This window comes from Alosa pseudoharengus, unplaced genomic scaffold, assembly GCF_046254945.1.
Source record: "Alosa pseudoharengus isolate Yale_2024_CS ecotype anadromous, Long Island Sound unplaced genomic scaffold, YU_APseudo_1.1 YU_APseudo_1.1_scf_10, whole genome shotgun sequence".
Classification (NCBI taxonomy): Eukaryota; Metazoa; Chordata; class Actinopteri; order Clupeiformes; family Clupeidae; genus Alosa; species Alosa pseudoharengus.
In genome coordinates, this window is record NW_027468565.1 from 17,800,380 (window position 1) to 17,824,219 (window position 23,840).

At 41.5% G+C, this 23,840-nt stretch overlaps 1 protein-coding gene across 2 annotated transcripts; it reads left to right on the forward strand.

The window, feature by feature from the left end:
• Window positions 1-88: 88 nt before the first annotated feature.
• rhcgb (Rh family, C glycoprotein b) lies at window positions 89-17,772 on the forward strand. 2 transcript variants are annotated; one of them, XM_076266288.1, is made up of 11 exons: window positions 89-111; window positions 14,173-14,365; window positions 14,681-14,831; window positions 15,106-15,253; window positions 15,411-15,577; window positions 15,829-15,966; window positions 16,142-16,278; window positions 16,375-16,499; window positions 16,584-16,657; window positions 16,992-17,068; window positions 17,330-17,772. In XM_076266288.1, exons 2-11 carry the CDS (start codon window positions 14,193-14,195, stop codon window positions 17,361-17,363), a joined length of 1,224 nt encoding a protein of 407 aa, XP_076122403.1. In that variant the 5' UTR covers window positions 89-111; window positions 14,173-14,192; the 3' UTR covers window positions 17,364-17,772. The 2 variants fall into 2 exon arrangements, with proteins under 2 accessions (XP_076122403.1, XP_076122392.1); XM_076266277.1 differs by lacking the exon at window positions 89-111 and adding an exon at window positions 11,103-11,470.
• Window positions 17,773-23,840: the final 6,068 nt, after the last annotated feature.

Genomic DNA, 23,840 nt, shown 5'->3' on the forward strand with positions numbered 1-23,840 from the left:
ACACTTCAGTCGAGGAAACCTGACTGAGTCTCAAGCCTGCCTCTCATTCAGCTCCATGGATGATTCAGTCTTACTGGAGTACTGGGATGCAACAGACCTGAGACCCAGCAGGTGAGTAGTTAACAAAAAAAAAGCTTTCTCTGTACTTTCTACTCTCTCTCTCTCTCTCTCTCTCTCTCTCTCTTATTTACGAAACAAACGTACAGCAAATCATAAAATTTCAGATGATGTCATTTCCACGCAAAGCTTCTATCAATCTGGCCATGAATGGTGGGTCTGAACTTGTATGTGTAAGTTTTTGTATCAGCGTGGGCTTACGGTGCAGTACAGTAAATCTGGTGGAGAATTGGAAAGTTGGAGAGTTATATACTCAGGAAATATAGTGTGTGTGTGTGTGTGTGTGTGTGTGTGTGTATGCACGTGACCCCGATTCTACGTGTCTCCAGAGAATACAGTCTCATACCATATTCCCTCAAGGTGGAGGTTACTGCCCAGAGAACTGGGTCATCACTTAACTCATTAGTCACAGTGGTTGCCATGCTGATTATGTTGCTCTCTACCAGTCTGCCTGTGTGCACCTGTCATACTGTGCAACCACACATCCTTCATTATAAAAGGGACACAATTCTTACTAAACTGTTGTTTTTAAGCCATGGCAGCACTCTTATGAAGTGTTTAACTAACCATACAATATGTTTGTGATGTCAAATCATAGTTTTAATGATGAGTATGTGTATCTTGCAGATGCTTTTGAACAACTAATTAACAATAACAGTCAACATTGCAATAACATTAAAAGTATCAATAGCAATAATCCAACATAAGACAAAGTACAACCAGAGAATCAATTGTTTTGAAGCATTTGTGAGTATAAGTTTCAAATGAACCATGCAATTGGCATACATAGCCTACCAATTTGTTTATAAGACTGATGTATGAGCTACAACTCTTAACTGCCATCCTACAGATCAAGGTCAATGTTGCCATAGATATAAATATTCTATTTTCTATTTATTATTTCTATTTAAGTTAAGCCGGCTCTCAGCCTAACAACTGTATTGGTATTGATGTGACATCTTTATGTCTATGTATTATGACAACAAAACACAAGCATAGGTCTAACGCATTATTCTGACACTGCATTTTTCCTGTAAGTCAGTAAGTCATTTTTGTTAATTTCTAGGCAAATGTACTCTCTGATTACAATTACAGTTAGAACTTTTATTCTAAGTCTAAGAGTTATAAGTATTTAGGCTATTAGCAAACTAATCGAAATTCACCTCACCCCACCTCCGGTGTTCCAGTTTAGATGGTGAGCAGGTTAACTGGTGATATTTGCATAAAATCAGTGAATATTCAACAAGACCCTGCCTACTTCTTATCTGCTCTGCCTCCAATAGTGCAGGTTTACATTTTCACGAAGTGTTTGCAAGTGAGACATAACGGATATCGCTGATACATGTCCGTTTAAGCATTATCCACAAATATGACACATACTGAATGAATGGAAAAAAATAAAACTAGCGGTCTAGCTGGGATTCGAACCACACATGGACAAGAAAGTTGATCAGATTAGCTTCTATATCGTCTATACCACTACACTACGAGCCGTTGAAATTGATACTGATTTCTATGTATATATTACACTTTTAGTCAAAGTTAACACAGGTTAACATATGTCAGAAATATACGCCCATGTTAACTGGTGCTATCACAATTTTACATGGGCATATGCAAGCCTCAAAACAACAAAGTAGGTTAATCTTTGCCTCACATACCAAAACCTGATGTACAACAAACTGGCATGTCCCCACTAACACTTTATTCCATTTTGGGGGTTAATAATATGAATCACGTCATTCATGTTGACATCCCAGAGGAACTGTGGTGCTTTCGGGGTTGCAGAGCGGGAGTAAAAGTGAAGACGAGGCGTCGGGAGAAGAAATGGAGATACAAGCCCTCAGTTCCATCGATTGTGATGGGAAACGTGAACTCACTGGCTAACAAGACTGACGAACTGGCTGCCCTGGTAAGAAACCAGAGATTATACAGGGAATGTAGTTTGCTATGCTTTACGGAGACGTGGCCAACAAGCCATATCCCCACTTCTAACGTTGAGCTGCCCGGCTTCAGTGTAGCTCGTTTGGACAGAGACTGTAAACTTTCTGGCAAAAAGAAGGGTGGTGGACTGGTACTGGACTGGTGTACATAAACAATAGATGGTGCAACCCCGGACATGTTACAGTGAAGGAAACTGTATGCTGCAAGGATGTGGAGTTACTAGCGATTAGTCTCCGTCCGTACTACATGCCGAGGGAGTTCTCGCACGCAATTGCTGTCTGTGTTTACGTTCCACCTCGAGCTCTCCCGGATAGAGCATGTGACGTCATCCACTCCACAATCGCAAGGCTCCAAACCCAACATAGTGATGCCTTTTTTGTGATCTCTGGCGACTTCAATCACATAACACTGGATTCCACACTCACAAATTTCTACCACTTTGTTGACTGCCCTACAAGGAAAAACAGGACAATAGACCTCATGTATGCATACAGTGCAAACCCCCTTCCCCCACTGGGAAAGTCAGACCACAACCTCATTCATCTCCAGCCAATGTACAAGCCCAAAGTATACAGAGGCTACCAGTTGCCACACGCACCTTCAGAAAGCGGATGAGGCTTTGAGAGACTGCTTTGAGTGCACTGACTGGAGTGAGTTACAGAATGGAGAGGACTTAGAGGAGGTCTCACAGTGCACAACTGACTACCTGAACTTCTGTATGGACATTGTTGTTCCCACCAGAACTGTACGCTGCTTTCCCAATAACAAGCCTTGGATAACCAGCCAGGTCAAGACCCTTCTTAATAGAAAAAAGATGGCGTACAGAGAGGGGGACATGGCAGAGCTGAGGCGCGTGCAAGGGGAACTCAAAGTCAAGCTGAAGGAGGCTAAGGAGGACTACAGAAGGAAGGTGGAACATAAGTTACAGGAAAACAACATGAAGGAGGCATGGGACGACATGAAAATTATAACTGGCCTGAAGAAGAGCAGCAGCTCTGTGGAGGGGGACCTGGACAGGGCGAACCAGTTGAACCACTTCTACAACAGGTTTGACTGCCCTGCTCCAGCTCCAATGGCCGTGGTCTGTCCACCACCCCCGGCTGACTCAGGCACTGCTCTTGTTTGCGTGCCTGCCCTACCCCCACCTCCCAGCCTCCCAGTCTCTCCAGCTCTGCATCCCGGTGACACCCAACGACCTAAGCCACCATCACCTGCCCTGCCCCCGCCTGACGCCTCCTTGCCTATGCCTGTTGAGGTGTCCACGACTCTGGCAGCCTTGACAGGGAAATCAAGGAGGTGGTCATCCCCCAGCCCCCACCACCACACCCCCTCAATACCAGTGCAACACTCACCTCCACCATCACAGGCTATAATACCCCCACCATCACTGCATATTGCACCCCTCCCCCACATGGCGATCACGAACAATGAGGCGACAACGACCTCAGTCAACAGCCATCAGACACACAGATCCCAGATGCATCACTTATCTTCTACACAGGACACATTCTCACCTAGACAAGGGGAAAAGTGCTGTGAGAATTATGTTCTTTGATTTCTCAAGTGCTTTTAAAGCAACGCCAAAGAACTTTTCCTCTGGCACCATTTGTTTATCCAGCACCGGCTTTGCAAATAACAATGTCCACAGACAAGGTAGAACATGTTGCATGATTTTATGAAAGTATAATGTATTGCGACATCAGATGCAAGTCAAACTTTAGTTTCTTATGTCTCATTCCATCGAACTACAGATCCGCTACCCGATCCAGCAAACTTACATAGTGCGGTTATAGCCGATAGAGGGCTGCGAAGGGAATGCAGAAAGTGCCGTTCACCCTGTTATGAGTTGATGAACCACTGAAACGATTTTGGAAACATTATTTTAAGGTACAAAAAACTCTTTGGTGTTGCTTTAACACCATCCAACCCCTCAGACTGGGAGACAAGCTCTTGCAGATGGGTGTGGACGCTCACCTGGTAACCTGGATTACCTGACTGAGCGACTACATTTTGTCAGACTGAAGAACTCTCTGACACTGTGATCAGCAGCACCGGAGCGCCACAGGGAACTGTGCTCTCTCCAGTCCTGTTCACCCTGTACACATCTGACTTCTGCTACAACACTGAGTCATGCCACATGCAAAGTGTTTTCTGACGATACTGTAATTGTGGGGTGTATCAGGAACGGGCAGGAGGAGGAGTACAGGAGCCTGGTGGAGGACTTTGTGCAATGGTGCAAACTCAATCATCTCCAACTTAACACTTCAAAGACCAAGGAGAATTTCCGCAGGTCTAAGCCCACTCTGCTACCAGTCTCCATTGATGGGGTCAATGTCGAGGTGGTAAGCACCTACAAGTACCTGGGTCTCCACCTGGACAATAAACTGGACTGGTCAGCCAACACTGACACACTCTACAAGAAAGGGCAGAGCAGGCTATACTTCCTGAGGAGGCTGCGCTCCTTCAATGTGTGCAGCAAGCTCCTCAGGATGTTCTACCAGTCTGTTGTTGCCAGCGTCCTCTTCTATGCAGTGGTATGCTGGGGAGGAAGCACAAAGAAGAAGGATGCGGGGCGACTTGACAGGCTGGTAAGGAAAGCTGGCTCTGTAGTGGGAGCTGAACTGGAGTGCATCACTTCAATATCTGACAAAAGGACCCTGAACAAACTGATCAACATCTTGGACAATGAGTGTCATCCACTCCACAACACTATTGTTAAGCAGAAGAGCCTGATCAGCTGGAGACTTCGCTCACTGCCTTGCACAACATACAGACTGAGGAAGTCATTCGTCCCCAGGGCCATTGAACTGTTCAATGCTTAATTTAAGGGAAGAGGAGAAATAGACTTCTCCGCATAGTCTGTCTGCCTCTTCACCACCTCCATGTCTTGAACTGTCTGTCCACTAGCCACTTTTTACCACTGTCTTCTGCCTCACTGTTTGCGTGCTATATTAGCACATATGCACAACCCCTCCATCCATGCCACAGCCGAACTGTGACCACACTTATACTGTAACTTCCTTAATATAGGTATAGATTATATATAATATAATATTATAATATAATCTATACTATAATATAACTATAACTCCTGAATATAGTTATAGATTATATATAATCTTATATTATAATATAATCTATACTATAATATAACTATATTATAGTATAGATTATACTATAATATAAGATTATACTATAATATAGTTATAGATATATATAGATATATAGACTTTATTCTTGCACTGTTGCACTGTTTGACTTACTCATTTGCACCATCACCATGACACACCATGATTCACACAGAGCACCTTACCTTACCTTATGCACAGAGAATCACAGGCTCAGTCCCTGCCTCAGTCATTGCAAGCGCATCTTGTTTGATTAATCACCCACTATGTGGATACTGTTTTTTTAGAATTGTGTTATTTAGTATAATTTGTATTTTAGTATATTTAGTATTTAGTATATATTTATCTTCTACTGTCCTTATTGCTTAGTTGTGTTTTTTATATTATATTATATACTTTTAGTTACTTTCTGCTGTTAGTGAATGTGTGTGTGTTGTCTGTATGCTACTGTGACCTTGAATTTCCCCTCGGGATCAATAAAGTAATCTATCTATCTATCTATGTGCAAAAGTTATCATAACTTAGTGTTATCTTAGTCTCGGTGAAGTTATGCAGTGAGCTGTGATTTGAAGTGAACATATGAAATTTATTTTCTCCGAGTTAGACATATTATTTAATTTGTTGGTCCGAATTTGACGACACAAAATGGTCATCATGGTAGCATATTTATGATTACAAAACTTTGATGTAGCTATGAGAGAGTTTGATGACAGATGTTGCTGTTCCAGATTCCCACATAGCCTAAATTAGAAAATAGTTTAGCCTACTGCTCGTTCAGCAGCCTGTTGCAAAACATTCACGTAGATGTGTTTGCTATAATGAATATCTTGATCGATGGACAAATAAGCTGTCACAAGACAACAGGCGTACCTATTCATTTAATGGGAACACCATGCTATTGTAGAAATTTCAAATGACCAATGGTGCAACTGGTTAGCAGGGCGGCCTACTACTAGCTTGCTATTTTAGTGAGCAGTTCGAGGCCCACACGTGATCATTATTTTTGCGCATTATAATCACGATGTATGACCTGCCCACAAAAAAACAACGTCTGAAGTGGGGTCATGCATGCAGTTTGTTGTAACTGTTTTGGTATGTGAGGCAAAATTAATCTGCATTATTCAAGGCTTGCATTCAGTGTCATGTCACCAGTTAACATAGACATCAGTAGCTAAGTAGCTAGCACCAGAGAAGGAATGTGTCTCAAATCGCGTACTTCTGCACTTACAATTGACCGATCCCAAGCCACGCCCCCTTTTAATATGTCACAATGAGGACTTCGGAGGACCTCGGTCAACCTCGGTCAATTTTGAATTTTCTAGTGTCCATTCTGTATGACAATACGCCGGTTATGCGAATGCTATAATGCTTCTTTTGCGAGTAGCCTAAGTAACTAAATAACTAAAGAGCTCAAAAAGGTTCAAAGATAAGCCTGGGATACTTGTAGAAGTGACATCCGATATCCTGACCGTGTGAAACGTTGACACACACAGCATAGGCCTAACTTTGCATAACTTTGGATAGCTACTTTTCAGTAAAGAAATCTGAGTGTGTACGAAAATGTTGCCTTTATTTGTGTTCATAACTACACACAAAAACATAACTAAATCTGGTTTCCACTGATGAAACGACAACATAAGCCTACGCAAAAAATTATACCTACCTTGCAGGAACTGAACTCGCACATTCATACGAAAGACGCACAAAAGGCTACAGTACACCTTCAATCACGTATCGCCTTACACACAACAAGAATAAGCCTACTTTCAGCTTTGCTACCTTGCCATGTTTAACTTGGGATAGAAGAGTGTTCACAGAAATAAGCTAATGATCATTTTTTCAACAAACGCAATAATAGCCTACTGCATGGCTGAACGAGAGATAGCCAATGTCTTCTAAAGATCGAATCGTGCAAATTCAAAACTATGCCTTGCTATATAGGCTATGCAGTCTCGAAATCGCCAATATTAGACCTAGGCTACTACATTGCCTATGTTTAAATTAATTATAGCATAAGCGGGCACTGATGAAGTCTAGTGCAAGACAAATCAAGTCTGCAAACATATGTCATGCGTGATATGGGTTTGAACTCGGAGTGGTTTCTTTTCAATACACTTGTATCATGTTTATTTGAACTCTTCCTTCTAAAGCAGCCATTCAAAATAATAAGTAGGCTATCGGCCTACCGAAGAGAAGCTATCTCTCCACCCCAACATGAGCTGCTTAACAGGCTAGTCACTCTCCTAAGTTGCGTGGGAACTTGGATCTGCAGCACTTGGTCCCGTTTTATTAATCCTCGAAATATGGTTAGATTTTGTTATGGACACGTCGACACCATATTTTCGCTTCAGATCCCTGTACTAAGATGGCGGCGGTGTTGACGCATGCTGAGAAGCAGAAGGCGACATCTAGTGTATATATCTATGGAAAATTCCAACGACACGAAGGGCGCTGCAAGTTCCCGGATGGTGCACTAATAACGGTCAAAAAGCTGAGTGTGCAACGCTGGACACTTTCCGCCCTTAACGGACGCCATCTTGACCAAATAGCGGAAGGGGAGGGAGCGTTTTCAAACTCGTGGTAATCTCGGTTGAGATATCTGAAGCAGCAGCAGTGGAAAACAGACTTTACAGAGGTACAAGCAAGTTATAACATAAACGGTTCATGTTTTGACACAGTATGACCATGTCACTGTCGAATTGAGGACGCCAATAAAGTTATATTTAAATGTTGCGATCGTCATTTCCGTGAAGTGCACAGAGTTAGTGTTTGATATGAGACAACACTACTTTGTTAAAATTTGCGCACTCCGCCAGTAAGCACACAGTGCACATAGGGTACTACACGAAAGTGCTCACGTAAGTACACCACATAGACATATACACTAGATGTCGCCTTGACTACTGCTGTTCATTGGAACGAATGCGTCAATCGAGACGCCATCTTGCTTCAGTGATCCACTCCTCTATAATGCATTAGCGTCAATCTGGGCAAAGATCTAGCGAAAATAAAATCACCATAAATCGTCAAAATCTCATGCAATTATCTAGTTTTTTGGGTTGTTCCAACTGACAGGCATGCATTTATGGTTGAGTCTAGAGAAAACTAAGCTTAAGACGATAATAAAGATACATTTTACCCGTCTAGCCCCATAGACTCCCATTCATTCGGCACTAGCTAGCGGCGGCCCCTAGAGGAACAATGAGTAAACTGCAACCAGGTTCGATACAATGAAAGTAAACAGGCTCTTCTAGACAGGCTCTGGTTGAGGCCACATACCCCTCGTCTCGTTTACTCATGTAAGTTGTAATCTCACCAGAAGTTGCTGTAGATCTGTAGAACATTTACCTCTGCTACTACATAGGCTACGCCAGTCGTTACTTTTATAATCATGGGTCAGTGCCATGGGCAAACGAGATGTAGCTGAATTCATAAATGACAAAGCCATGAGAAAGGTGATTTTCTTACGTTTCAACAACAAAGAAGCCGATCTGCCATCATTGTGAGAAGTTCCCAAATTTGTCGCTAATCGCTAAAAAGGTTTTCTATCGCTGGGGATGGCCAAACGTCGCTAAATAGGTAACGCTGACAATACAGGAGAACTAGTTTAGCGCTTCAGATCCCTGTACAAAGATGGCGGCGGTGTTGACGCATGCTGAGAAGCAGAAGGCGACATCTAGTGTTTATATATCTATGAGTACACCAATAGAGCTGCACAGTCCCGCCCACAGCCGATGCCGGATGTAAAAAGTCAATGCAATTTCTCCATTGACAATTGCGGTGTAAGCCAAAAAAACTTAACTGCACGTGGTAGACTTAAAACCAGCTACGGTTGTACTAAGCGATTGTATATGCTCCTATAGACACCAAGAGTTCGTGGGGCACTAACCTTGTTTTGAGATAAATGCCTTTTATTTGCGATCTCTTGGATAAGTACTTCATTACCCACAATCCTGAACAATCCCACAATCCCACAGTGATGCCTCTGATTGGTGGAAAGGCCGTTATGGTCATAGTTTGAAACTTTCTCAGCGGAAAAATATTGACAAAGATGGAGGAGTTTTTTACTGCCTATGGCGAAAATCTTAATGTGATTAAAAACTTTCTTGACGAATATTGGTACTTGTATCAACAAGGATTGGGGTTTATACATCACACGAACTTAGTCAGGGCCAATACACTATCAAATAGACCACTGTAAATGTTAGTTTAAACACTCAAACTTTTCAGGTAGGCTAGCACTAGCCGACAGGCTAACCTTTAGCATTTCCGACATTGTATGTCATTACATAATGCAGCTAACATTAGCCTACATGCTGCAACACAGGTATGAATATTATGTTTTAGTGAGTGTCCAAAGGGGTGAAAGCCACTTTAAATCGGGTCACATTATTGACTGTTGTGTGTCCGAGAGTCAGTTTGTGGGTTTTGTAAGGGTCAGCAGCATGAGGGACAAGACCTACAAAGTTGTGGTGAGTTAGCTTAGCAGGGAGGTTGTAATGTTAATGCTGCTAGCAGTGCTAGTTAACATTAGCTAGGCTACTGTAGCCTTCATACTGTATGATTCATATTAATCATTAACCTAGGAATACTTCGTGCATTTAATTAACATTTTGTGTAATAATTCACGGCAAATTAATAAACTGAATATGGTGGTCCAAGAGCAGACCATGCATCAGCCCGACTGAGCAGTGATGACAGCATAGGATGAGTCAGGTAACGTTATGAAGCACTGCCGTTAACGTTAACCGCTTTCACACACGATATAAAATACACAATGATAAATATAAAATTCAATATCAAAACACTATTATTTACTCGATTACTCCTGAAATAACTGCTATTAACTGCACATTCACTATATAAAAATCACTGTTTGGAGGAAAGGGTTCGCTGCTGTCGCCGGTTGGAAATGAATAATTTCGCGCTGGTTCGTGCTGCTTATATATTTTTCAGTGAGGCCCGGTGGTTTATGGGATGAGTAGTTCCTTCGCTCGGAAATGAAAATATGTACACAGTCTTGTACCTTTGACTTTTTTTGGATTTTCTCTTCTCTTCTCTTTCTCTTTCTCTCGTTTTTTCACTCGAAATGATATGTTGTATGTTTATGAGTTATGCCGTAGCTGGTTAGCCTAAGACATGCTGTAAAACTCTTTAGATACGGATGTTTCCAAACGTCAATGGGACAAATGAATGGGAATCTTACATCCGGCACCTAACCGCGTTTTGGCTGTGGGCGGGACTGTGCAGCTCTATTGAGACAGACTCAATGTCTAATAAGGGGATCCACATGAGGGCGCTCACGAATAAGTGCAGAATGAATGGAGGCCTATGGAGCTGTAGCCTACCCCTCAAATCCACTTTTCTCGGGATATAATTTTTTGCCCAGAAATTCGAATGTTGCAGCCGAAAGAGGGGGCAGAGAAAATACAAACCGCTGAGTATTATATTTTTTGAGTCACTTATTTGTTCTAAAAAGCCTTTCAAATGGCTCTGCTAGCACTGTAGATTAATGATGGTTGATGATGACGACATTGAAGTGATTGCTCCCCTCTGTGGTGTAGTGGTAGTGCCGATTGCAATGTACATTTTGCCTCCGCGAGACTCATGTTCGAAACCCAACAAAACCGTCGTTGTTTTACTTTGACACTTTGCAGTTTGCAGAGCATTTTGAGTGGATAATGCTTAAACGGACATGCATTATACATGAACCGGTGATTTCCGCGTGTTTTCGGCAAGATCTTTCTTCATATTCTGTCTCACTGTGGGCTTGTGAAAATGTGAATCTCCCGGCACTCGAGGGGCGGAGGCAGCAAAGCGCTGTTAACAAGTAGGCAAGGTCTTGTTGAATATTCACGGATTTTATGCAAATATCACAAGTTAACCTGCTCACCATCTATACTGTCAAAGATGATGATAGGCTACGTCTCACAGTCGAGGTGAGCGTACAACAGGTTGTCCAGTTCGTCATCAGACTTGACTTGACTCGCCAGTGCTGCTATTCTAGCTTATACGCCGGACGTTTGTGACTGTTCCAAGTCACTCTGATCCATTAACGATGGGGTGTTTGGACAGCATGAGAGAATGCTGTGACAGGCCGAAAAACACAAATATTAGAATTAGTTTCCCTGCCGTCTGCTTCGTTTGGCAGACTGCGATGATTATCCTCTTTGGAGTTTTCGTCCGTTATGATAAGGAATCCGACACTCACTGGGTAGAATACAAAAGGGAAAAAAATATCACGAGTGATATTGAGAATGATTTCTACTTCAGATATCCAAGTGAGTAACCTACCTTTTACTTTATGTAGTCCTATGTTAATTAAATATGAACGATCTCTCTCTCTCTCTCTCTCTCTCTCTCTCTTTCTCTCTCTCTTTCTCTCATCTATCTCTATAGCCTACAGTATACGCGGTCAAACGTTTGGGATCACTTAGAAATGTCCATTCCACTCTATTATAGACAGAATACCAGCTGAGATCAGTTGCATTGTTTTGTTTTTTTTAATCAGGGCAGCAGTTTTCTGGGCAGGGTGCTTGACTGTTGTAGAAAGAAATGGCTGATCTTTAATGCAATGTCTACATTGCCCATTATCAGCAACCATTCATCCAATGTTCCAAAGGCACATTCTGTTTACTAATCTGAAATCATTTTTAAATGGCTAACTGAGAGAACATTGGAGAACCCTTCTACAATTATATAAGCATATTAAGTAGCCTAACCTCTGTTGAAAGTGAAGACTATGCTATGCTCAGGGGTGAAAGTAAGCCGGTACTGGCCGGTACGGAGTACCACTAAAATATTTGGAGAGGGTACGCCGTACCGGAAAGAAAACTATACTGTCGCTGAAAAATATAGCACTTTCAGCATGACAACACAACTGCTAACGTAAAACTACCAGAAGCAACACGTTTCCCCCAAAATATATTTCATATACATCGTTCTGAACTGTATCTGAATTGTGTCTAAACCTCCCGTGCAGCTGGACAGATAACGAGCAAGCTATAGCGCGCGTACAGTAGCCTACAGTAATTGCGCCAACGTGCACTGGTATCCAAAGTGTTTTAGCAGACGGATGTTTCTTGGAAAGTCTCCCAAATAAAAAAAACATACAGGCTAAAGTATGTTATGTTAAAATATGTTGATGTTTAATAGCCTATTCTGGTTTTATGTATGCAGTGTTTTGCTGGAGAGACAAGAGACAGACAGCGCGTGTACGGCTTAACCAGATCTTGCGCAGCAATAATGAAAGTGTTTTAGCGGACAGAAGTATGTTGCAGTCTCCCAAATAAAAAGGCATGACTCAAAGAAACGTGTTTCATGATATACAGTAGCCTATATAAAACAAACGATTGGAAGTGGGAGCGAGCAGAGTAGATAGGCTAAATAAATAAATAAATGTTGAAATTAAGTGTGCAATTTATTCATAATCAAAAACAGATACAGGTGGGTTAAAGAGTGATACTAGAGTGATAAGAAGTCCTAGTGAATGCTTGATAAGTAGACTATAATACAGTAAATAAACAAATAAATAAATAATAAATAATTAGGCTAAGTGAAATTTTCGGCGCGCCCTCTGCGCGCGCATTATAACTATATCATGGTACCACCAAGAAATAAAAACTACTTTCACCCCTGGCTATGCTACCTACTATGGTCCACTGTGTGTTAACATGATGTGCTTGTGATACACAGGAGTACTGCCAACACAGCCTGTGTTTTACCTCGCACTAGCGTAGGTGTTATTTTCCGCTTCTTCAAGATCTGACTGGGTGTGGTGGGTCTACCTGGTCTACCACAGCTAACTTCTTCTGGTGGCAGTGTCAGATTGTAAAGATTATATCTCAGATATAGCATCAGGTCACTTAAAACGACTACCCATCTGTGGGACTGAATTTAATGCTGAGGTATAGGTTTCACCCTCCAAAGGTGAAATGCAGCCACTCCCTCATGTTCCAGTCACCCTGGACCTGTAACGAGATGTATTGTGTAAACAGGCCAGACTGTTGATGTTCTGAGTGAGAATAATGGTAGTACTACTACCAGGTTCGACAAAATTAATAATTAAATGAAAGACAACAAAATTAAGATGAAATACACTTTTACCTTGGGCAGAACCAATTTACTTTCAGAAAACAAAATGACAAATGTAAAAGGATACAAGATGTTGAACACCCCAACCCCCCACCCCACGTATGAACGTGGCATAACAGGTGGCCTTTTGTGTGTAGGTATGCAGCGTTCTGAATAAGTAACTGATAGGAGATGTGTAGGCTATTGAAAGATATTTTTTTATTAATGAGCTTGGATTTTTCAGTAATGGCAATGTAGCCAAATGCAATAAAGCCCAAACAGATACAGAATGTAGTGTATCATGTTTGAGCACCCAAGTGCTCAGTGTTTTCATGATCACTAATGTCATTTATACACATGATCACTGTAATGTTATTTATACCTAATTACCACCTAATTATGGAGAGAGGCCTAATATGTAACAGTAACTCTCACCATAACCATAACAAAGCTTGACAGGATGGCTACTCTTATCATGGTGGTTTCTAACACTGTACTAGTTACCCTGTGACAATAAAATGCTGTAGAATTAGTCTGATAAAGTTTTGTAACCTTCCTCTTTGTGGTAGTTCGACCCCTTTCACTGAAACACTCTGGGGAATCGGTTCAGTGCCCAGATAGGCTACTGCAGTGATGGCCATCAACCACACCTGTCTTCCTGACATTGTACCCTATGTACACTAAAACATGATGTCATCATGGCTAAACAGATGCTTATCTAGATTCCGTGCTTCCAGTCAATAGATTTTCAAGTTATCTTTCATCCATCTGCGAAGTCATTGGAACTTTACAAACAAGTTATGCTTTATAAGTTCCACATGTCTGAATTGGTCAGATGGATCAAACATCCCTGCCTTGACCCCTGCTTCAGATTGCTCAATGACCGCTGCTTGTTTCCTGTCTCCACCAGGCTTCCAAGACGTGCATGTGATGATCTTTGTGGGCTTCGGATTCCTCATGACCTTCCTCCAGCGCTACAGCTTCAGCGCCGTGGGCTTCAACTTCCTTATCGCCGCCTTCGGCATCCAGTGGGCACTGCTGATGCAGGGCTGGTTCCACTCTCTGGACTACACTGACGGCAAGATCAAAATTGGAGTGGAGAGGTAGGGTTGGTTTGGGACAATGAAAGGGGATGGTGGAGGAAGGATCGATAGGTTGGGAAGGGATATGATTCATAGCTGTTGTTTTGTGGGTTTTTTGTCTGTCACAGAAGTCATTATGATTTAGTTTATCTTCAACATGCAGAAGGTTGTTTACTTTTTCACGCTGAAGCTATTCAAGAGGAAGAGTATAAAAGAATCCCTTCCCTCTTTCAGATCTCCACCTCAACCACTCTGCTGCAGTATTGCTAGCTGGTTTTAAAACAGTTGTTGGAATTTTTGCAAGCAAAATAGTAATATAAGTTTGTTGTTCCACAGCCTGATCAATGCAGACTTCTGTGTGGCGGGCTGTTTGATTGCTTACGGAGCCATCCTTGGAAAAGTCAGTCCAGTTCAGCTGATGGTGTTGACATTATTTGGTGTGACACTGTTTGCCATAGAGGAATTCATCATCCTAAACATCATCCATGTAAGTGCCAACAATTACATATTCAGCAGGTACATAATTTATAGTGATTGTCAGAGAGACTACAGTATATACAATAAATATCAAATGCACTTGCACATGAATGCACTTTTACTCTGTCTCCTGTTACATGTTGAGCTGTGTATTGATCATCTGTCTCATGAGCCTATTTTCTTATTTTTCCATTACAAAAGAAATCAAACAAGGTGTTACCTTTTAAGGCTAGAGGATGTATTCAGGGTCTGAGGGGGTATGATGGGATATGTTTGATGCACAGGCCAGAGATGCTGGAGGATCCATGGTGATTCACACATTTGGAGGTTATTATGGTCTGTCCATCTCCTGGGTCCTATACCGACCAAATTTGGAGCAGAGCAAGCGTCTCCATGGATCTGTTTACCATTCAGATGTCTTTGCTATGATCGGTGAGCTATTGAAAATAAAGAGCACATTTTACCTTCAACAGAAAACCTTTGGACCATCTCTTTTGTTTGCCTTATGATAGAAATGATATAGTGTAGGTACTAGGTATATTAAACTGATTGGCATAAATATGAACCATTCATATCCCTATTTTTCCAGGAACCCTTTTTCTGTGGATGTTCTGGCCCAGTTTCAACTCAGCCATCACTGGCCACGGGGACGGGCAGCACCGGGCGGCCATCAACACATACCTGTCCCTGGCCTCAACGGTGCTCACCACGTTCGCCATCTCCAGTCTCTTTCAGAAAAGAGGCAAAGTTGACATGGTAAGTTTTTTGCCCTTGATTTAGCCGATTGATTTAGCCGATTTAGCCAATGTCCTATACACAATAACACTACACTCTCCCTCTTCGTGTATAATCGGTGCCCTTTTCCAAAAACAAAAAACTTTCCATCCATAAAAACAAACACTATGAATATAAAGCACAAACTGCTGGAGCTTTAATCCAAATGGTCAGCTTATAACTTTGTTACAAGCGGTGGAGAAGTTCATCCTTCTCTCTCTGCCTCCACCTAGGTGCACATCCAGAACTCCACCCTGGCAGGGGGTGTTGCTGTGGGCACAGCAGCAGAGTTCATGCTGATGCCATATGGGTCTCTGATTGTGGGCTTCTGCTGCGGGATCATCTCCACTTTAGGCTACATCTTCCTCACAGTGAGTACTGACACAGGACCCCATCAAAAATAGCAGAGGATAGCATTGCATAAATGATTGCTGTCCTCTATGTTTTAAATGGCCTATGTTTGAATTCAGGATCTACTGAGAGCATGTTGGTTTTGTGCGATTGAAGAAATTAAAGTAATTAAACTACTACATTTGTGGCTTACAGCCCTTCATGGAGCGAAAGCTCAAAATCCAAGACACGTGTGGCATCCACAACCTTCATGCCATGCCCGGTGTGATCGGGGGCATCGTTGGCGCCATCACCGCCGCAGCAGCAAGCACAGAAGTCTATGGGACAGAAGGGTGAGTGCCTTTCTGCCACTGAGCCGGCTTGCTTTCATAAGTGATCACTGATGGCCTCAGAGCAGCATGGCTTGTGTCCTCTCTGTTTTGATGCAGGTTGATACACACTTTTGACTTTACGGGGACTTTTCAAAGACGGTCACCTACGGTTCAGGGAGGATACCAGGCAGCAGGGCTGTGTGTGGCCATAGTCTTTGCCATTGGTGGAGGTATTATTGTAGGTGGGTACCAGTCTCAGTAGAATTTGGTGCAGCCCCTCAATAGCATATTAAAAGCATGACGTTAAAAGGGTTTCTGCTCTACAGGTTGTATCCTGAAGTTGCCCATATGGGGGGATGTTGCAGATGAACATTGCTTTGATGACGAGTTTTACTGGGAGGTAGGGCTTCAAACTGCTTCCGACTGTATGCTTTTTTGTGTTTTCTTGGAAATGAGTTCATCTTTGTAATGGAAACTGACACGTGCCACTGAGCACCACTAGCACTGATCGTGATTACAGGATAAACACAGACGTTGGTGGCCTGTTGGAAACTTTCCACATGTCTACGTGTCCTTCCCTCTGTTGTGTGCACCACTATTTAAAGAACTGTCCAGTCATGGTTGTAATGGTTCCTTGGATTTGTTTTTGCCAAGAGGCACATGAGGGCCCAAAAGGAGAAGTACATTCCTGATACAGTTTCTCTGTCTGTCTGTCTGTCTGTCTGTCTGAATAGGTGCCAGAAGAGGAAGAAAGTCTTCATCCCGTTCTGGAGTACAACAACCACATGATGATAAACAAGCGCACAGACAGGTAAGTCTGACTGTCAGACAGACATGTAAGCCAGACTGATATTTTTCAAGCTTTCCACTGTTTCTATTTTCTTATTGTAATTGCCTTATATCAACAAAACCTGTATCTGGGCTTACTGTTTTACTCAGGACTTAAGTGTTGATATCCCTGTCCAATCTATTCAGATCTGTTGCACTTTCATTCCACAAGGTGTCACTAGATCCCCTTGGTATGAAAGAGGGCCATGATGTCATTGCCTTAACCTGCCTTTTTCATTCACAGGGTGGAGTCTAATTTCTCAGAACCGCAGACTTAAAGCAGCATCAGAATGCTGCAGACATCTGAACACACATTCACACACATAAACACCATGCACTCTGTACACTATACACTCACACATATAAACACCATGCAATCTTCACACTTATGCACTCACACATACATGCTGCAATGCTGATCCTTGTGCAGGACTGTCAGCTGCTTGGAATTTTCTTTTAAGAATAACACAAATGTATGCCTACCAAAAAGCGTAACACAACAAAGTGGCTTTGAATGCAATATCTTTTAATTTGATTGGCTTGTGTCACCACTGGAATTTTTACTAATAATCACTTTGTTTGTTTGAATGTAATTGAATGGAGCCTTTTACCAATGATTTTACAAATGATAATACTGCTATTATGGAAATGCTGAAAATTGGAAAATAAATTATGAAATCTAAAATACTTTGAGGTGGAATTTTGATTTTGTGTGTTTGTACCATTCTGAAATGTGTAAATTGTAACTGTAGCCAATTCTGTAGAATACTGTGAATATTTCAATGTGTTTGTTTTCATATGAATGTGAATGTTTTAAACACCTGATATTGTTGTTTTCTGTTTCGTTTTGTTTGGGATTATTTGATTTGGGGGTTTATTTAATTCAATATTAGAAGTCCTACTACTGAAGTATTAACATGTCATCTGCAAACCCCAAGACCTGTTGTCTTGGCATCTATTGCTGTTTAAAACCAATTCAATCAATACATGTAGTCATAGACCTGGTTCAAAAGTGTTGGTCTTGTCCAGCTTTATTTGTTCGTAGTACTGGATCAAAAGTCCTCTATCATTCAGCCTTTAAAAATCTAGAATGTTCTCTTTAATGAATACCAACCTCTATATAATGCTAAATATAATGATGTTTACATCCAAATTTAGCAAAGTCACATTCTCTCTCTCTCGCTCTCTCGCTCTCACTCCTTTGCTGTTCTGAAGTTCAGTCCATTGTTTTTTTTGGTCCTTGCTCTAGTGGCTTTTAAAATATTGTGGTGTTTTCTCTGGTTGTGCTGTCCTCCTGGGCTGTCTCTCCCAGGTCAAGGTTAGGTGAAAAAAACGTCCCTCTGGGCTGTTTGAGTTGATGGGATGAGGAAGTACTTTTACTTTAATGACCTTTTTGTACAAAAGTTATTGGGTCTCGTGTGAAATTCAGGTCATTACTTTGTAAGCTACACTTGTCTGGTTCTGGTCACAAATATACTGCATAATTTCACTATAACTCTTTAACAAGTTACCATTCTATTTGCTTTGCTTGTGAAAATTAAACTTCAACTCGTAAAGGTTCCCTACACCATATCAAGCTGAAATTCTCTTATCTGAGTCCTTTGTATAAACCTGGCCTCAATTCCAATTCTATAATCTACAGAAAGCTTAATGATGGACTTTCTCATACTGTGTTAACCCATTTCAGCTAAGCAGGTATGGTACAAGTACTCAATTTAAACCATACTGTCTCCCCACTCCTCTTTTCCCAGACTCCCCAATCACCACTCCTATCACACACACACCCCACCCTTAAGATGACTGCTCAACATGTTTATTCATTAGCCCCTTAACGGTAAGATACAGGACCCTGTTAAAACTAAATCAAGCCCCTTTCATGATATGATCCTTTTGTGGCTGTCAAAGAGGACTTTGCAGGACAAGGAGGCGGTAGTCCTGATGGGCCATAACCTGTGAGAATGAGGTGGGGGTGGTCGGGGTGGATGATGGTGGTGTTGGTTGGACTAGACCTCAGACACATGACCCTGTTTACTATTCCGACCAGTGGAAGAGGCGCAGTCACAATGGCGGGAACTGAGTGAGTGAGTAAGAGAGAGAGAGAGGGGATTAAGGCTAACCCGCCCAGACACAGAGAAAGAGAAAGACACAGAGAGCCAGAGAAAAGAGGCAGGGAGCGTTGAAAGAGGAGGGAGAGGGAGAAGAGAGGCCCCCCCTTTCACCACTGATGACTGATTGCCTGTCTGGATGTGTGTGTGTGTGTGTGTGTGAGTGACAGGCTTGTGGAGGGAGGGGGCTGAGCGTGCATCTCTGGGATGAGGCCACGAGTGTGAGAAAACAGCCCTCCGAATGGAGGTCCCACAATGAGCATGTTAACGAGGGGGCCAGCCACACACACACACACACAGCAATGCCTGGTGTTGCAGCCTTCCTGGTGGTTTTCCTGGAAAAGGGAGGGGGAGTTGCAGATGACATGCAAATGAAGGCCTGAACAGAGAAGGAATGTTGTAAAGATATAGGATTGGAAATGACTTTGTAGAGTATGTTTAACTTAGAAGAGTGTACAGTGACATTCAGGTTATCCTTTGAATCTTTGATAATGTAATGCATTAATATGTATTCGTTGAATTGTCCAAGGAATTGCAATTAATTGGAATACAAAGTCATTGTAAGTAAAATGTTTACGACTCATTTTGTTTAAGAGGCTCTCTTGTAATCTTTTGCTGGTTCTTTACGAGATGGGAAAGGGTGGACGTTAGAGGTCAACGTACCTTCTTCCCTGCTGTTACTGACATGCTCATAAAAGTTACTGAAGTATATAAAAACTCGAATGAACTTAGACACATAGACTATTATGAGTCCTCCTTAAGATAATGTCAATTGTTTGTCTCATCATTGTCCTAGCATATTTTTTTTCTTTAACTTTTTGTTTGTGTAAGCTTCACATTTATTTTTACAGAATTTAACATACATGCAGGCGTCATACAACTGTGTCTCAGAATGATGTATGTATTTAAGGGCATCCCAAAGACCACCATACACTCTCGCCAAAGGATGTCAATACACACTTTAAAACTTAACACTGGACCATTACATGTGGCAGAACCATGTGCAAGTGGGTGGCACACTCCCTCAAACCTAAAGAGCTGCTCTTCCCTTGCTGACAGGAGGTTAAAATCACGTAGGCTTATTGCTGGAACATAGCCTAGAAATCTAGACGCACCCTATCGGCCCTGCCAGGGCTAGTCAACTCTCCGTTGGCTTGTGAGCTCGAAAAATTTAACTTCTATCAGGCCAATCAAATCGTGTATAGAGTCGTTAGGCGGGCTTAACATAATGATTGATGGCAGGGTTGCAACGGTTTGGCTTGAATTCCCTGTTACTTGAAAACAAATAAGATAATGTTGCTGTTGGCGAACAGTGTGACACGAGTTAAGCTTTTATTAAGTTGGCAAAAGTTTGAACTAGCCAACTAGCTCCGCTGGTGGGAAATGCATGGGACTCATAGCGCTGCCGCTATTCTATTGCGTGCAGAGGGAATTTGAAAGACAACAGATTATCCCGCCCCTTGGACTGAGCACTGCGAACAGTGAGTGCCCAGACCCTACATTTTAATGTGGGTCTGGCTCGTCAGGCTAGCTGGAACATGCAGTGCAGATGAACTCACCTCTACATAAGCTATTGCATTATCATTATGGCCGTATGGATATCTGGACACAGATAAGCCACACCACCAAATTCTCATAGGCAGGGTCGAGAGTGCCCTGATAACTGGAGGCTGGAGCTCCATCTCTGTGTGGCCTGTGGGGTGTCTCCCACCCGACCTTTTACTGGTTCCCGATCTGCCATCCAGCTCCCAGGTCTCACCCACCACCAGCCCACCGGTCACTCAGATCTCCTCTGCTCTCGTTTATGTGTTGCTGGGTAATGGAGGAAACTTTTTTGCTGGATTTTCATGTGCTTACTTGTTGAAATTTCTTATCAGCATTGTGCTTGACCATTTGCTATACATTGGTGAAATGTGTGTGCTACCAATACAGAGCAAATGGTAAAATTTTCCCTCTGAGTAAGAATTACACATGACACTCTCATCCAAACACTGATTGAAGACTGATTGAGTGTAAATACATCTACAGAGTTCATCATACTTACAGTATGGAAGGTAAGGCCATATAATATTTTCTATTATGTAGGCTCATCCTTGTGCTATGGTGAAAGATTTAAAATTAATATAAACATTATCATACTATTAGAATCGTTAACAATGAAACAGACAGGTAGATATTTGCAAAGAGGAAACTGCTCTATATATAAAAAATACTATGCTGTTTTAATAACACAACCAAACTAATATTTCTAATAAATATTTTGCTACTTTTTTGGGAAGCAGAGTGGCATATGGGGGTTTAAAAAAGTAACTTATGTAAATGAATAACTAGATGAACATAGCAGTTCTGTGTGAGCCTGTACCTCTGTGGTCTGGAATAGTCAGACACTGTGTGGGGCACGGATGTCTGGTGTTATTGTTACTTTCTCAATCAGACACTCTGTTCTATCTGGCTCTGTTCTGCTGAACTCCACACCACAGGACAACTGATGACCTTGACCTTCCGTCACACAAGGCACCCAGACAACAGGGTCAAAGGTCGTTTTGACTGTGAGGTATTCAAATGAGAGTGGTTGCGTGATGGAATGCAATGTCCTAACTATTAGTCCTAAATATTCACGCAACTTCATACCAACAGACATACAACAAATCTCTCTGAAATGGTGTATCCTTCACAATAAAGCGCCACATATTGCACTTTAGCCCATTTTTCTGTTATCAATCATAACACACTAGTGTGTGTGTGATTACACTTTAGGCTAAGCTGAATAAGTTGATTAGTCAAGAAAGACTGACAGAAAGAAAGAAAGAAAGAAAGAAAGAAAGAAAGAAAGAAAGAAAGAAAGAGAAAGAAAGAACATTTTAATCTATTTCCCTTTTAATACTGTTACATCTTTTGTCAAATGTAGGCTATTTTAATAAGGCTAGTAGAACATTTGAGAACACTTCTCTACAGGTATTCAAAATATAGTAGCCTAAATAACTAAATGTGGAATTTAAAAAAGGGGGAATGGTGGGAAGAATACTTACTGTTTCCTTCCAAACATATCACAACCTATTCTAATCACTACTGCTAAATAATGTCCCTTTGGTGAAAAGAACACATCTTTTATGTATAATAATGCAACTTTTTTATTGGTAATGGTAATGGCATTCATTCTTAATGCAAAACTGACTTTACAATATCTTATTTTTGTTCCATAAAATGATGTATGAAATGGAAAGTGTTTGGTAATTTTAGAAAACTTATATTCATAAAATCAAAACGAAATTGGTTGGAATTATCCACTAATTTTAGTGTGTAAATTTCCATTGTAGGCTATATTTCCATAACTGGCAGACAGCAATCATTCTGAACGAATAGGAGGATGAACAGAACATTTTGATGCACAAAACACAAACTCGAATTTGTAGTCTATATGTCAAATTCTGCATATGTAATGCCTTTATTTGTCCCCCAGTGGGGCAATTAGTTTTGCAGCAGTACGAGCACACAAAATTACAAAAAATACATAAATACACATAATATAATAAATAACATGGTGCACATCATTGTCATAGGTGGTTAAACCTTTTCCATAGCGTTTAGAAGGGAGACAGCAGAAGGAAGGAGTGTTTGAATCTATTTGTTTTAGCAAATGGGAGTCTGAGCAATGAACCTGATGGTAAACTGAAACTGTTGATGTAGAGGACGTGAACAGTCAGACAAGACGGAGTTTGCTTTCTTTAATAGCTGTTTGTTGTAGAGATCCTGTAAAGTTTCTTGTCCAAGCCCAATAATTTTGCTACTAACACTAACAACCTTGTTCAGCAGGTTCCTCTCCTTTACCCTCAAGGACTGAAACCAACAAATAAAGGAGAACGTAATAACAGACTCAATAAAAGAACGATAGCCTAAAACAGTCATCAGGGTAGAGTCAACCTGGAATTTGGAGAGTTTTCGAAGACAAAAAAGACGCTGCTGGCTTTTCTTATAAATCAAGTCAGTATTTTTCTCAAATGTCAGCTTGTTGTCAAGAAAAGTGCCTAAGTACTTAAAAGACTCTACAGATTCGACTGTCTGACCATCAATCACTATGATATCCGGAGAAGGCTGCACACTTCTAAAATCAATGCACATGTCCTTTGTCTTTAAAACATTTAAGGATAAAAAAGATTCCTGACACCATTTTAAAAAGTAATCAACCACAGGACCATGCAATGTTTCCGTGCTATTTAACAGGCTCACTAACTGTGTCATCCGCAAACTTCAATGTATGACGGTTTTCAAAATTGCTACGGCAATCATTTGTGTACATTATGTACAGCAGGGGAGAGAGAACGCACCCTTGAGGTGAGCCAGTAGATGTTACAGATAGATCAGAGAAATGGCCATTTACTCTGACTCTTTGTGTCTATGTAAGAAAATCCAAAATCCAGCCAACAATACTACCTTCCAGACCAAAGTTATCCCTGTTATATAGCCTATGTGTGCTATATGAACTTTTAGTTCATAAGCAATTTGATCCAGGGCATCTTTATCCTTTTCAGTCCTACAGTCAAGTTTGCTCTCTCCATTGAACCGTTTATTTGGCTCTTGACAAAAAAAGATACGCGCCTTTTTTAGCTCCTGGCTTTTTAAGACTTTACGCCATCATAGACAGCAAGAACA